The 15,492-nt window shown below is 43.6% G+C and overlaps 2 protein-coding genes and 1 pseudogene across 5 annotated transcripts in view; 2 read left to right on the top strand and 1 right to left on the bottom strand.

Moving 5' to 3' along the window:
* The window catches only part of SEMA5A (semaphorin 5A), a 133,584-nt gene that overhangs the window by 55,382 nt on the left and 62,710 nt on the right, over positions 1–15,492 (bottom strand). For all 3 annotated transcript variants that reach the window (XM_082234244.1, XM_082234245.1, XM_082234246.1), the window contains exons 4-5: positions 13,019–13,064; positions 2,876–2,938 (exon numbers count right to left, since the gene is read on the bottom strand). In XM_082234244.1, coding sequence (XP_082090370.1) covers positions 2,876–2,938; positions 13,019–13,064 — 109 coding nt within the window. The remainder of the gene's footprint in view (positions 1–2,875; positions 2,939–13,018; positions 13,065–15,492) is intronic.
* Positions 26–2,389, top strand: LOC309539748 (putative CENPB DNA-binding domain-containing protein 1; the record flags this gene model as incomplete). Its single annotated transcript, XM_082236101.1, has 3 exons — positions 26–218; positions 830–1,255; positions 2,235–2,389. Exons 2-3 carry the CDS (start codon positions 847–849, stop codon positions 2,387–2,389), a joined length of 564 nt encoding a protein of 187 aa, XP_082092227.1. The 5' UTR covers positions 26–218; positions 830–846.
* LOC309539749 (histone H3.3A pseudogene) lies at positions 3,108–7,180 on the top strand (annotated as a pseudogene). The gene is made up of 2 exons: positions 3,108–3,240; positions 6,398–7,180. The product of its transcript is annotated as a histone H3.3A pseudogene (transcript).

The following is a 15,492-nucleotide window of genomic DNA, read 5'->3' on the forward strand; positions in this document are numbered from 1 at the left end:
TTTCCCTATGGGCTTGCTTCGCAAGATGAAAACGTCTTGCAAGTTTGTTTCCTTTTTCTTAAAACCGTTAATATCCAGGGTGCATTGCTTGAAGAGGTGCAGTTGCGACTTGACTTCAAGGAGCAACTCATAGCACGCGGTGTGGTAATCTTTTTTGAGGTTTTTGAAGACTTTGGTGATTTTTGAAGCTTTTCCAAAACTTCTTTTGCAGCCATTTGGTAAGTCAAACTTTTAAAACTTTTTTGGGGGGGTTTGGATTTTGGGTTGGGGTGTTTGGAATTCAAGGACTTGGTGTTGGGGAGGGGTTTGCAAGAATCTGGAGTCTTGTGTGGTTTTTTTCTGCATTTTTATGATTTTTTGTGACCATTGGGCCACTCTGCTGTTTTTTTAAAAAAAAATTCTGGGTTTGAATTTCTGTGTGGTGGGTGGCTGGGGGAACAGTTGAGGAGGGGTTTGCAAGAATCTGGGAGCTTGTGTGGTTTTTTTTTTTGAATTTTTATGATTTTCTGTGACCATTGGGCCATGTTGTTTTTTTAAAAAAATTCTGGATTTGAATTTCTGTGTGGTGGGTGGGTGGCTGGGGGAACAGTTGAGGTTTTTGAAGACTTTGCTGATTTTTGAAGCTTTTCCAAAACTTCTTTTGCAGCCATTTGGTAAGTTAAACTTTTAAAACTTTTTGGGGGGTTTTTGGATTTTGCGTTGGGTGTTTGGAATTCAAGGACTTGGTTCTGGGTTTGAATTTCTGTGTGGTGGGTGGCTGGGTGCTTTTGAATTTTTTGGATGTGAAGCACTGATTCTTTTTTTTTTTTTTTTTTTTGAGTTTGCGAAGGTAGGAGCTGTGCTGCCATGGGGCCCAAGAAGACTGCTGCTGCAGAGGCCGGCGAGAGGAAGAAGGAGAAGGTGACGCTGGAAATGAAGAAGGAGATCATCCGGAAGCACGACGGTGGAATGCGTGTGACAGACCTCGCCAGGGAGTACGGGAGGAATCCCTTGACCATCGGGACCATCCTGAAGATGAGGGAGAAGATCCTTGCGACTGATGCAGCCAAGGGAGTCACCAGGATTGTGAAGAACCACCCAACTGTTCTGGAGGAGGTCGAGAAGTTGCTGCTCATCTGGTTAGAAGAGAAGCAGCGTGCAGGGGACACAGTGACTGAGGCCGTCATTTGTGAGAAGGCCAAGGCCTTGCATGCAGACCTCATCCGGGAACAGCCAGGAACCTCAGGCGAGCTAGAAGTCTTCAAGGCAAGCAGAGGTTCAAGGCAAGATCTGGAATCCACAGCGTGGTCAGGCATGGAGAGGCTGCCAGTTCTGATGTTCCTGCGGCTGAAGAACTGAGGGACATTTGCCAGAAGTGGAAAGATGTGCAGGCTTTTGCACAGCGGCACCACCCTGACAAGGACCTGACACGTGACCTTGGGAACACTTTTGATACGAGGGTCATGTCGTCTTTCAGGGAGGTGCTGAAAAGGCGGATGAAGCAGCAGACCATGGACAGGTTCTTCAGCAAGAAGCAAAGAGTGGAAGAGGAATCTTCTTTGAGTTGTCCCCTAGAGTCTTAGAAAATGTACTGTACACTTTGTTGATTTTTAAATGTTTTTCTGTCATGTTTAGAAACTTAATTTATTGTTCCTTCAATTTTTGAAATGCTCTTTACAGTATGTGTGACTTTAAAGAGCACTTAATAAACTCTTGTTGTACCAAATTTGGCTTTGTTTGGACTTTTTTTGACCATAGGAACGCATTAATTGAATTTCAATGCATTCCTATGGGATTTCGTGCTTCGCAAGACGAAAAATTCGCTAGACGAAAAAACTCGCGGAACGAATTAATTTCATCTTGCGAGGCACCACTGTATATGCAGCTACCATTATATGTGGCATGAAACAGACCGACTGCAGTCACAGAATGCACCCAGCCCATAGCTTTGGGGTATGCAGAACAAAGAGTATTCAGATTTCTACCGTGAAGTACTATCTCAATGGGAATTATGGATTTTATAAGATTTGTAAACGCCAAATAATCTCTGGTGTCTGTACTATATGTTGTCATGCAAGCAGGAAACAAATTTGGTAAGGCTTGTTTCTATTTTCATAGTCCTAGTGTTTTAAAATTGCATCTGCAGATTCTTAAACCTCCAGCCTGACTTTTTCCGGATGTAAGAATGCATTATGATTGGTTGTTATAACTGCAAAGATATGCTTCCTGCTTTTATCACTCTACCCCCCTCAAAGGACTGAATTTGGAAACAACAACAAAGGTCTATTTGCTGTACCGTTCAGGTGCTTCCAGCACCCCAGAAAGTCTGCAGACAAGGCTGAGTGAAATTCAGTCTGGTTACCGACTTCGTCCCAGGACCAAAGAACAAAGCCTAAGGAGTTCACTGTAACTCAAAAACATGCACCCAGCATGGTAAACATTAGCAGATTCCCATAATAATATAGCTCCAACTGTTCTGCTGTGGCATGAGAGCAACCACAGTACAAAGACTCTTGAGTGGGACTTTAAGCATGCATGCACAAAGGCGAACCCTCCAGTTCCTAAGCCTGCCAAGTGTCCATGCACTGGATGCAATATCTGCATGAGGTCTGTGTGTGTGTGTGGGTCCAAACTGGAGTTAACTCACATAGGACACTGCACAAATGTGCAATCCAGTAAGCAGATCCCAACAGGTCTTTAGGCAGGAAAGATGCAGACACTGAGCAGTGTGGTCTTGTTCCTTCACTATGTACAGATGCTAACTTGATTAGAACCTTGCTTGAATGAGTCTGCAATCCTGTGAACATTTTCAAGTAAACATGCATAGGCACAAGTGGGCAGATGAACTTTCTCACTCGGATCTAGGAAATTAATTGTTTAAGAAGGAGCTACTCACCTTTGATTTGCCTTTACTGTAACAAGCCTTTGTAGTAGCTTCATCACAAGACCACTCCACTCCCTAGCACACAGAAAGAAATAAAGATTAGATGCAGAAAACAACAAGCAAAATGCCCAGGAGCAAGCGTAGAGATCAGCGTGTTTCCACTGAAATAAACAACAATGATTTAAAATTGCATGGGAGATAAAACATAATGGCTGCATTTGGGCATCACGGTAAACCATAAATCATGGCTTGCTGGGCACGAGTGACTCATGCCTGTTTCGCTTCTCCGCGCTGGCACTGGGAGCAAGCAAACCACAAGCCCTGGCTCAGCGCAGCTTTTGAACCCGAAGTCGTGGGTTGTTTTGCTCCAAATGATGGTAACTCACAGTTTGCTTTTGGCTTAACAATCATGGTGTGCTTCTTCTGCACGCAAGAGGCAAGGAGTGAAGCAAGTAAATTCATTCACGCACAGGATGACAAAAGACCAAAATACAACTATGGAGAAATTAATTCAGGGCCACACGTAGCCACATTTGTTCACCTGTTTCCCTTGTTCATGTATGAGGTGTGGCTGGGGTGGGTGTGCGGTTCAGGGTCTTGTTTCAACATCAAAACCCTTAGTGTGCTGAACAAGCACATTAAGAAATAAACATTTTTATTATTATTTATAATGGCCAAAATGTTTATGTGTTTATTTAAAAAATCTGTATGCTGCCATTCACCAAATGATTTCAAGACAGTCCAGGGCAGCATACTAAAAACCATGAAATACTATAAATATCAAATAAACACCATAAGGGATTAAAACAAAACATGGGGATGCAGGATGGATAAAGATGCACATTAAAATCAAAGACATTTTAAAGACCCAGGTGGAAAAAAGCAGTACCTTGAAAGCCAAGGAGATGATGGCAATTTAGGTCCCAGGCTATATAGGGCATTGCTGGGAAACCTCCAACGGGTCATTTCCCCCAAACCACGTCCCCCTGCTCTACATCTGACATCATATAAGGTAAGGCTCCCTGTTGAAAGCAGAATTTGCAGGAGCCTCTGATCAGCTGATGCCTGCAAATCTTTGCCTGTGCAGTATATTGATTTCTGCAGTACTGCTGTTGAAGTCACAGAGTAGGGCATTTACCTCCCTGTTCTATGGACAACCTTTGAACATTCATTCCCTGCGTTCCTTGCAACCAAGACAGCGTTCATGTGAACCTAACCAGTGTGGTGTCATAGTTAGAGCACCAAACGAGGACTGAGGAGAACGGTGTTCAATTCTCTCACGGAGTACCTTTGGAGCAGCCCGCAACACTCACCCCACTTCACTGGGTTGCGAGGATAAGATAGGGAGAAGATAGTATGTGTTGCCCGGAGGATATAAATATTCTATTTATATTTATATATTTATTTTCAGGGTTTCATTTTCCTCTCTAAAAAACCTTACACTATTCAGTCAGATATTAAAAGTACATAAAATTAGTATATTATTAATTATTTATCAATAATGCATTATTAATGTATCATTCTATATGATTAGAACTTTCAAATTATACTAAAGATTATTATACTAATAATCCAAATTATACTACATCCCTATGTGGGACTGATATACCACTGTACTGCTCCAAAGGGTTCCTCCCTTGACAAAGGGGAGGGTTGAAGGAAGAGTTGAAGTCATCAATTCTTTGTCTGCTGAGGGACCAGTTTCCATGGAGACACAGCCGTCAGCTGAGACAGACTGGGAGAGGGAGGGAGACCCACAAGATGCTTTTCCTTTCCAGGCATGGGCTGGAAATCTGTAGAACCTTTGCAAGTTTTCACTTGACTTGGCTAGTACTATTGCCTCTACCTGACTTCAGCAACCCTACAATTGGCACAGAAACTAGAGCTGTGACTTCTTGATTCTTGTTTAAATAAATTCCCAAAGCCAAGAATCAACACTTGGCAGGTAGCATCATGCAAGCAGCTTTTCTTGGAGCCTGTACTTAGTTTGCTGTGAAATAATAGGCGGCGGGGGGGGGGGAGTATTTAACAGCAGGGATAATAGCTCAAAGATAATGTGGTTTTCCAAACTTTCTAGTGTCAAGGAACCTTGTTCACACTGACTCGCATGCAAAGTAATCAAGCTGTGATTGTCCCATGTGTTGGAGAAAGTGCCCCATAATATTCCACATTTCAGAAGGATTTGGTCCTGATTGATAAAGAAACTCATTGATGTACTGCATCTGAAAGAAACTCATTGATGTACTTCATTGTAAGTCGGGGAAAGTGTTTCCTGGGGTTTGGAGAGGGCTCGCCCTGAAATGTCAGCGCATCATTTTTTAAAAGTCACCTTGAATCAGGGAGGGGGAACAGCAAATTCTGGAAGCATATAAAAAGCAGACTTTCGGATAAAAGTCAACAAATTCACGGTTGCGGGTTCATCGGGGAAGGAGTAGGACGTGTACCTTGCGGCTGATAGGAGCGGAATTGTTTTTAAAGGCTCCGTTCCTGAAAATGTAAAAAAGGAAAGGGAAATGATCTAGGAGTCTTGGTTGACCACAAACCTGACATGAGCCAACGCGGCAGCTAAAAAAGCCAATGCAATTCTGGGCTGCATCAATAGGAGTATAGCATCTAGATCAAGGGAAGTAATAGTGCCACTGTATTCTGCTCTGGTCAGACCTCACCTGGAGTACTGTGTCCAGTTCTGGGCACCACAATTCAAGGAGGACACTGACAAACTGGAACGTGTCCAGAGGAGGGCAACCAAAATGGTCAAAGGCCTGGAAACGATGCCTTATGAGGAACGGCTAAGGGAGCTGGGCATGTTTAGCCTGGAGAAGAGGAGGTTAAGGGGTGATATGATAGCCATGTTCAAATATATAAAAGGATGTCACATAGAGGAGGGAGAAAGGTTGTTTTCTGCTGCTCCAGAGAAGCGGACATGGAGCAATGGATCCAAACTACAAGAAAGAAGATTCCACCTAAACATTAGGAAGAACTTCCTGACAGTAAGAGCTGTTTGACAGTGGAATTTGCTGCCAAGGAGTGTGGTGGAATCTCCTACTTTGAAGGTCTTTAAGCAGAGGCTTGACAACCATATGTCAGGAGTGCTCTGATGGTGTTTCCTGCTTGGCAGGGGGTTGGACTCGATGGCCCTTGGGGTCTCTTCCAACTCTATGATTCTATGTTTCTATGATTCTATGAAATGGCCAAGCATACCAAGCAGCATAGCTGTCAAGCATCCCTTATTTGGCGGGACAGTCCCTTATCCCTGCGCCATGTCCCACTGCTGTCCCTTATTGATGATGTCCCTTAAATAAGCTACTGAAGGTAATGGGGCCCTTTCTATGCCCAGCTGTGCTTTGTCAACAACAAATTGTTGCTTTTTTGTGTTGAATATATGCTATATGGTAATTTATGGACCTAATAGGTATCTAAAGCCATTTGCACGCAACAAAATATGTATTTTATCAAAGTAATTGTTGATCCCTTATTTTGGCTGCTGATCCCTTATTTTCGAGGCTGCTGGTCCCTTATTTTCAAATCTGTAAGTTGACAGCTATGCCAAGCAGACTGCCCATACGTCCACTGGTGGCAAAGCTCCACGTAAACAGCTGGCTACCAAAGCTGCTCGGAAAAGCGCTCCCTCTACTGGTGGAGTCAAGAAACCTCATCGCTACAGGCCTGGTACTGTGGCGCTGCGAGAGATTCGTCGTTACCAAAAGTCCACAGAACTTTTGATGTGCAAGCTTCCGTTCCAGAGGCTGGTAAGGGAGATGGCTCAAGACTTCAAGACAGACTTGAGGTTCCAGAGTGCAGCCATTGGTGCTCTGCAAGAGGCTAGTGAAACATATCTGGTGGGTCTCTTTGAAGACACGAACCTGTGTGCCATCCATGCCAAGAGTCACCATCATGCCCAAAGACATCCAATTGGCTCGTAGGATATGGGGGAGAGGGCTTAAGAGGAGGAAGTTTTTATGGTGTTTTGTAGTAAATTCTGTAAAATACTTTGGTTTCAATTTGTGACTTTTTTTGTATGAAATTGTTTAGAATATGTTACATTTGTACATAAATCATTCCATCTTTCACTCAGGATGAATGCTAAAAGTGACTGTTCACATAAAAACGCAGTGATGTGAGCTTTGTTGCTCAACAGTGACAAGTTGCTGATATGCAGACAGGATGGGTGATCTTTCTTGCTTTTCATGCATGTTTCTGTATGTTAATGACTTGTTGGGTAGCTAAAATTGTAAGGTACTAGAATTGATATAAATGTGTACAGGGTCTTTTTGCAATAAAACTGGTTATAAGGTAAAGGGACCCCTGACCATTAGGTCCAGTTGTGGGGATGCAGCGCTCATCTCGCTTTATTGGCCCAAGGAGCCGGCGTACAGCTTCTGGGTCATGTGGCCAGCATGACTAAGCCGCTTCTGGCGAACCAGAGCAGCGCACGGAAACACCGTTTACCTTCCCACCGGAGCGGTACCTATTTATCTGCTTGCACTTTGACGTGCTTTCGAACTGCTAGGTTGGCAGGAGCTGGGACTGAGCAACGGGAGCTCACCCCGTTGTGGGGATTCGAACCACCGACCTTCTGATCGGCAAGTCCTAGGCTCTGTGGTTTAACCCACAGTGCCACCCGCATCCCTAAAACTGGTTACAACTTGATCCAAAAAAAAAGGCAACAAATTCTTAATTCAGGGCAAGCATACAAATAACCAGATTTAAACAATTATTTAATTCTGGTTCTTTTATTTTCTTGATTATGATTACTGGATTATTTATACAGTGGTACCTCATGTTACAGACGCTTCAGGTTCCAGACGCTTCAAGTTCCAGACTCCGCTAACCCAGAAATAGTGCTTCAGGTTAAGAACTTTGCTTCAGGATGAGAACAGAAATCATGCTCCGGCACAGCAGCAGCAGCAGCAGGAGGAGGAGGCCCCATTAGCTAAAGTGGTGCTTCAGGTTAAGAACAGTTTCAGGTTAAGAATGGACTACCGGAACGAATTAAGTTCTTAACCCGAGGTACCACTGTACAGTCAAACCTTGGTTGTCGAATGTAATCTGTTCCGGAAGACCTTTCGACTTCCGAAACGTTTGACAACTGAGGCGCGGCTTCCGATTGGTTGCCACAGTTTCTTGCACTCAAGCAGCGAAAAACATGTGTGTGGGAGGCAGACCCCAGAGACAGCTCTTGAGGTTTGTTACAGTCTTCAACTGGCCTTTGTCTTTGCTTTGATCTGCAGCAATTAGCAGGTGATAGCATGTATCTCCAGGCTATGAAAATGTTCACCTGCTAATTGCTGAAGATCAAACACTTTTAAAAGACACAGGAACCAGGGCTGGTTGAAAAGTTGACAACCATGCCCTGTTCTGTTTCAGGACTTCTGATCTTCACTGTTCCACGTGGTTAGGACTAGAAATCAGAGAGATTGGCTTTTTCCTGCTTAACCTGCTTCCCAATTCAGTGAATGGTTCTATTGCCTTGAAATGCCAGATTTCAACATGAAAAGTTTGGTCCAGCTCTAGTATAAACTCTTGCCTTCTGTCTCCTGCTTTTCCCCAAACCCCTGCCTGCTCTAAGCACCACATTCAGTTAACAGCAAGCCTGGTTTGTTTCTTTGTTTTTTGGTTTTTTTACCACCAGAAAAATACACATTTTACAGAGTAACATAAAGAAAAGGAGGGGGGGGGAGACAGAAGCAGATCTCTGCCCCAAGGAGCTTACAATCTCAGTTTAGACAGAGGAGAAATGAAGGAAGGAAAGAAAAAGGTAACTGGATGAATGGAAGAATATAACTGAAGGCAGTTCAGTGGGTGGAGTCCAGCAAGTGGAGGCTATTTATTTATTTTTATTTAATTTTTACAATACACTTATACTGAAGTATACAACACCACCACACTTAAACTTATAAGTATTGTTTAGGCACCTACTTAGGAGAAACATCAGTCATGTCAAAGGTGTTGCTGACCCCGCTGCCGCATAGCAGCTCAATACAATACGTAACACAATATTTTAATTTAAGAGTTAATTTCGCGTGCATAGCGCCGTTGAGTCTGACAAGCCCCACTGTTGTGAATGACAAGCGCTGCCGCTGGCACGGCGTGTCTTTGGTAAATGACCGCAGAAAGACGAAAGTCTTTTGGTGAAACAGTAGGCATATATTTCAGTAATACCTAGGTATATATGTATTTTGTTTTTCTAGCTTAATCAAAATTATTTATTACTTTATAACAGGTAGATAGTTAAGAGCTTAGGCGGCTTCAGCGGCGGGCGTCCCCCAGAATTCAGCGCCCGGGTGCCCCGCACCCCTTGCACCCTGGGTAAAGACAGCCCTGCCCATAGGAGCTTTGGAGGAAGAACAAGGAGGAGTTTGTGTATGGATGAAGTATTGCGCTGTTACACCCATTATGACACACACCAGACAGATACAGCAACAACCTCTACCATCGCAACCACTTCATACCAACAGAAATACATCTCTTTTGAGCCCCTTCCAACTCCACAATTCTGTGATTTTATGAACTTCTATAAACTAAAAACAGAAAACAAACAGAAAAGAACAAAACAAAATTCCAGACAGATGGCAGAGCATGCCTTAGGCAGATGGCTCTGGTAATTAGACACTGGCAAAATATAATATTTCCAAAGGTGGTTTGATTACACCGCCTCAGAAAACAGCTACATAATTTCATAATTCCATTTAGTTGCGTTTTTACTATTGTTATCTGTTTGCCTTCACATTTTATGCCATGTATTCAAACACCATGTTTTTCAAAGGTGCAATGCAACCAAGAATATAATTTGACAGAACAAAATGACAGTAATCAGTGCAGGATTCAGGTCTGCAGGGCTGGTGAAGGGGGGCTCTGGCCAAAACCGCCATCCTCCACCCCAGGAGTTTGCTAGCTGATCAGGGAGAGAGAGGCAGTGGGGAAGCGGCTTCTCCCTCGCTGCCATTGCTACTCACTTGCTCCCCCCCCCCCAGGCCTGGGTTTGGTGAGCACATGGGCAACGACAGCAAAAGGAGGAGAAGCACCAGGGGCATGAGGTCCTGGGCAGAGAGCCTCTGCCAACCTCTGACAGACACAGATGGACCGTACCCATGCGACAATGGAATAGCATCACTGTGCATCGTTCCAAGATGTGTTAGTTGTTGTAGCTACTGAATCATAGTCAGGGAACGGAGTTTATTGCTTACTGAAGGAACCAGGGGCGCTTTACCCATAGAGGCTAGTGGCGCGGGGCACCAGGGCGCCAAGTTCTGGAGGGCGCCAGGGAAGAGGCGGAGGCTGAACGCGGCGCCTCCCAGCATCAGCTCACCGCCAAAGCAGTGCCGCTCCCGGCGCCTCCTTCTGCCGTGGCCAGTTGAGCCGGGAGGCACCGTGTCCAGCCTCTTCACTGGCGCCCTCCAGAACTTGGGCGCCCTGGTGCCACCCTCCAGCTGCTGCCTGCCACCTCCAGCCCCACTGGCAGCGCCATTCTCCCTAAACGGGGAGGGGGGAGTGGGCGCCGGAGGGAGCTTTGCACCATGGCGCCGGATATGCTTAAGACGGCCCTGGAAGGAACACACATGAACATGAGAACTGCCTTGCTAGATCAACTCCAGTCATTTCTCCAACAACTGCAAGACAAGACAGCTCTGGAAACTTACAAGCAGAGCACAAGGGTTATGGCCAAGCTGAGGTTTAATTTAGCAGTAGTGGTTAACAGCAGTAACAGCCTCATCCTCCATTTAAAGCCATTCTGCTGCCTCCTGTGGTGCCTCTCAGGGGGACAGAAGATTCTTCAATCCAGTGGAGGTTTTACTCAGTGGAAAGGAGACTGAGGTGAGTTTTGTCAATTCATTCTCTCCTCTGCAGGTCCCCTTCCCTCTGAATCTTATGTGCTGTTCTGAAGGGTCCCCCATTTAGGAATAGATGGGGGCTGCAGTGAGGACAAACTGGAGAAAATCTCCTCCTTCCTGGTTCTGCTAAAGCCTCTGCTGGATCAAAGTGTCTTCTGTCAGCAGACGGTCACCAGTGCATGCAACCCAATTAGCTAGTGGTGACTGTCACATCTAGCCAGACCCCCAAAAGGAGTTATGCACTTGAGACTGGTGAGACTTTGCAAAATAGGGTGGCCTGAGCAAGTTCTTTTTACCAGTTGAGAAGCAATTATGAGAAAATTCTTCAAGCTGTGTCAAAATGTGCTCAAACAAATTTGGCATTTATTTCCAGCCGTACCCTTTAGCAATGCTTGGCAGGATTTTTGGAATAATGCTGTCAAACTGGTAACATGTACTGTGGTCTTCTGTCAGACAAATTCTGTAATCAAACTGAGGCAGAACTGAAAGGATAGTGGTACATGCTTTAAAATAAAAGCTGATAAAAGCCAGAGTGTGTATGATATCAATAGCTGAAGAATCTATATGGATGGCTGTAGAGAAAGGTTAGTGAAATATATAATGTGTTGTGCTATGCAAGCAGTCTTGCAGGGAACCTGGCATTACAGCAGATAAATAACTGTCAGGCCAAAAATACTATGAATTGTAGTTTCAATATTTCTGTTTTTTACAATTATAATTCCAACTTCAGTCCTTGGTGAAGTAGCACATAGCTGCATTTGTTCTTACCTGTGCACACATTTAAAAGACATGTGGACATGCATGAATATTACCCATAGATTTATAACTCAGTCTTGTGCATGCCTAATCTCCAGGAATACCCATTAATTTCGCTCGTCTCTCTCCTAGGCAAGTATCCATGGGAAGCTCTGGTAACCACACAACAAAAATATTTGCCTGGCAAAGGGTGAAGCTGCCCTCAATAAATACCCCATATATGCTAGTATTTCAACTTCACTCACCATTAACCTCATTAATGCAGGGAGTAAAACACCTGCACGGCTATAGTGCATGACCGTATGCCTCCTTCTCCCCCTTTCTTAAAAAAATTGTAGGTGGTTAATTTGGAGACATTGTGCCCCAAGAGCACAGTGAAAATGGCCCTGAGTAGGTAGACAGACCACGTTCCTCTTGTAGCGGGGTGGCTTCTAATTGGCTTTTCTGGCTGCAATAAAGGCCTTTGGCTGCCAAGGCAAGTAGGTGTTTTGTATGTTTTTTAAAGGCATCTTTACAAGATGGACTATAAAGGCAATTCAGTAACAGCTGAAACCCTCTGTGCAATAGGAATACAAAATACAAAATGCAGACTCAGGTACGGATCATACGCACAATTAGTTTCCATGATTATGCTTAGCTTATGGGGAATTTCTGTTTCCCACAAGCAAAGAGTTGAATGCCATCCACGTCATGGCTTCACAAATTAAGAGCCAATTTATATGTTAGATTTTGAAGATAATTCACACATGACCTTTTTAGGTTAAGAGGAACATGTTTGGGAAAGTATTAGACACAAGGGCGTATTAGGAAAGAGCAAGGATTGGCTATAGTTCTCTCTGACATACTTCGTTGCCAGCCCAGGTTTTCTGTCAAATAATGTGTGGCAGAGGTGCCAAGTTGCGCCTAACATGGGGGGGCACACAATACAGGTGCGCTGGGCTTCCCAAAGGGTTGCACACACACACACACACACACACACCTTACCTGGCTGCATAACATATGGAGCTAAGACATAACTAAACCTTATCTATCTAGAAGAAATGTAAATACAAACCATCAGCAGTAGCAACCATATTGATCATGTACAAGTCATGGTAGATACATTTGTCTATAGATCACTGGAGGTTGTACCCACTTCAGACTGCAGGTGGGAATTCACTTGATGAAATGCCCTTCTGTACCAGAGAGAGAGAGAAAACCCTCTGCATAGAAAACTAGCTATCAAGGACAGAAGGCAGCAGAACCACATGCTCATAGTCCCTGAAATGCTAATTGCTAGAAGAAAGATGGATTAAAATAAGCCTACACAACTTGTCCCAAAAAGCTGTTCTGAGATTTATTTTAAAATACTGTATAGTGAGAAATAAAATATACAAGAGAAGCCAATTGTGCGGATAAAATTCAATAAAAATGCTTTAAAGGGGATAAAAGAAGGGGGAAACGAAACAAAAGTCAGTTGCACCATTTGACATCCTGAAGCTTTTTCACATCTTCACTGAAAACTTGTTAATGTCCATTTGTTTTGCTTCTTTTTTAAAAGAGGGAGGGGTACAAGTTAACTGCTTACCTGGATGAGAGAAAGATCCTCACTATGTAGCCTGAAGAGGTAGTTTCTAAAAGAGGGAAAGGAGAAATGGCATCAGTTATGCAGGTGAACCAGGAGACCCGTGCCTCTTGGATATTCTTGATTTAGAAGCTTAAAAGCCTTCCACACCTTTTGTCACAGTAAACCTGGATTTGCCACTGAGAGTGCACTTGACAAATAGCTGCAGCCGCCCCTAGCTCTTCAATAAGGAGTAAACCTATATACTGTATCTGTTAACTACACATTGTGTTTAGCTTAGCAGAACCAGGAGTTTGGAAGATTTCCTATTGAAATCAAACAAGCCCCTGCAATTTTGGAAATCTACTGCCTGCTGAGAGCCAGTGTGGTGTAGTGGTTAAGAGTGGTAGTCTCGTAATCTGGAGAACCGGGTTCGAGTCTCCGCTCCTCCACCTGCAGCTGCTGGGTGACCTTGGGCCAGTCACACTTCTGTGAAGTCTCTCAGCCCCACTCACCTCACAGAGTGTTTCTTGTGGGGGAGGAAGGGAAAGGAGAATGTTAGCCACTTTGAGACTCCTTAAAGGGAGTGAAAGGCGGGATATCAAATCCAAACTCCTCTTCTTCTATTCTGCGAAGAAGTGTTGGCCACTTGTTCTGTATTTCATTATTTTATAGTTTTATGATGTTTCATGATTTTATTGTACACTGCCATGGTATTTTTCAATGAGTTGTCCATTTAGAAATACTCTGACAGAGAAATAAAACGTTTCAAAACTTGTTTGTCTTGTTAGGCGTTTCTAAGTGTACACTGAAACTTGTCAAAAGCAGAGAGATGTTTGATAATTTTACTGTAGGTATCTTACCTTAAGCAACTTAGGATATGAGATCTACATTTTCTTTCTTAGTTTCTCTAAAGTTTACTCCCACTGGCATTTTGAGTGACTAGGAGGAGGATATACAAATATCTGTGTGTCTGTTATATATCAAATATTTAACTCTATAGACTCTTGACATGTGGAGCATAGACAGAGAGGAAGTCCCAGAGCCCAGGGCTGTATTCAAGCAGCACTAAGTAGGAATAACCTAGGCTGGTACAATGTGACTCTCCTCCCCTACATCTTCCCCTTCAGGAGCAGTTTTGGGGGACAATGGGGGGTGCAGGGGGAGAAGGGGAAGTCCCATTGCACAAGCAGAAGTCACTCTGTGCAATTATTTGGTTGAATACTGCAAAGGTATTTCCTTCTTTTCTTTCTTAATCTACAGGAGCTCATCTTTTCATACATTTTACATGAATATTTCTGTAGACTTTCCTGCAGCAAGCACAAAAATAAAATATTCCTCTAGTCAGCAACTAGATTTGCAGGAGAAGCTTGATAAAGATGGGATGAAAGTTGTTGGAGCAGCTTCCTCTCTCCAAAGTGGACGGTCAGTGACTATCGGCTCAACCTTACATATCTTGTTTCTGAGTTGGCCAGATAATAGTCCTCAGAGAAGGGCAGTTTGGCCTATGGACCTTCAGCGGCTTATCCCTAATTTATGCAGAATGGAAACCCCGTTTTAGGAATTGCAAGGCTGAAGGTTTTTTTTTCAGTTGGACAGCCTCTCTCAGATTGCCTTCCTGTAGCAGCAGAGCATCTGCTGTTTTCTATTTGAGAAAAATGAAGAGCCAGCCAGGAAGTAATGACCTTCCTTTCCTACAGTAGCTCATTGTCAAAAACTTCTTTGAAATTTTCACCCTCCCGACTGTGGTCTCCATTATTAAAACTCCTATCTCTCTCTCACACACACATTTACTCTGACAGCATCAGATCCGCAATGTGTAAAGGCAGGACATCTCCAATGCAGGCATGAAGACCTTCTTATACCGGCATCCATATTCCAGTGGCACTTTGGATCTCCCATTTCCAACTCTCACTCAATCTTGGTTACAAACTTTAATGAAACATCATAAAAATAAATGTCCTGTTGTGGCTGCTGGCTAACCATTATTTTTGTTAGGTGGTTGCTGGGTAACAGCCCAAGATAATCTGTTCAAGTTTCATTAATTAACATGAGTATCAGAAGGTGGTCTTTGATGCAATCCAGTCATATAGATATTTATAAAATCTGTAACAGGAGTTAGGGAGGTTTTTTCTGACTTTGAAAACAATTCAGATTCAGGTTTGGCCATCATCTTGAACAAATGTGGCAATGATTAATGAGAGGAATTATTGCTATCTCAGTACCTATGAAACCAAATTTGAATTCATAAATTATTTTAAAGAGGCACTGCAATAACCTAAAATATTCCTTCACCTTTTGATGAGCAGCTGTTCCATTGTTTGAAGCCATAAGGATTTAGAAACAAAAAACCAAAGCAACCTGCTTCAGCCCAGATCTGAAAAATCATATTTTTCTTCTCTGCAGAACCAAACCACCACCACCTCCACAGATCGCTTTTGGTTGTTTTTACAGCCAGGGCCTGGGTGGTAGAGCTATATCAAAGGCAAACCAGGAGA

Source organism: Podarcis vaucheri (assembly GCF_965113315.1).
Source record: "Podarcis vaucheri genome assembly, chromosome: 8".
In the NCBI taxonomy this organism is placed as follows: Eukaryota; Metazoa; Chordata; class Lepidosauria; order Squamata; family Lacertidae; genus Podarcis; species Podarcis vaucheri.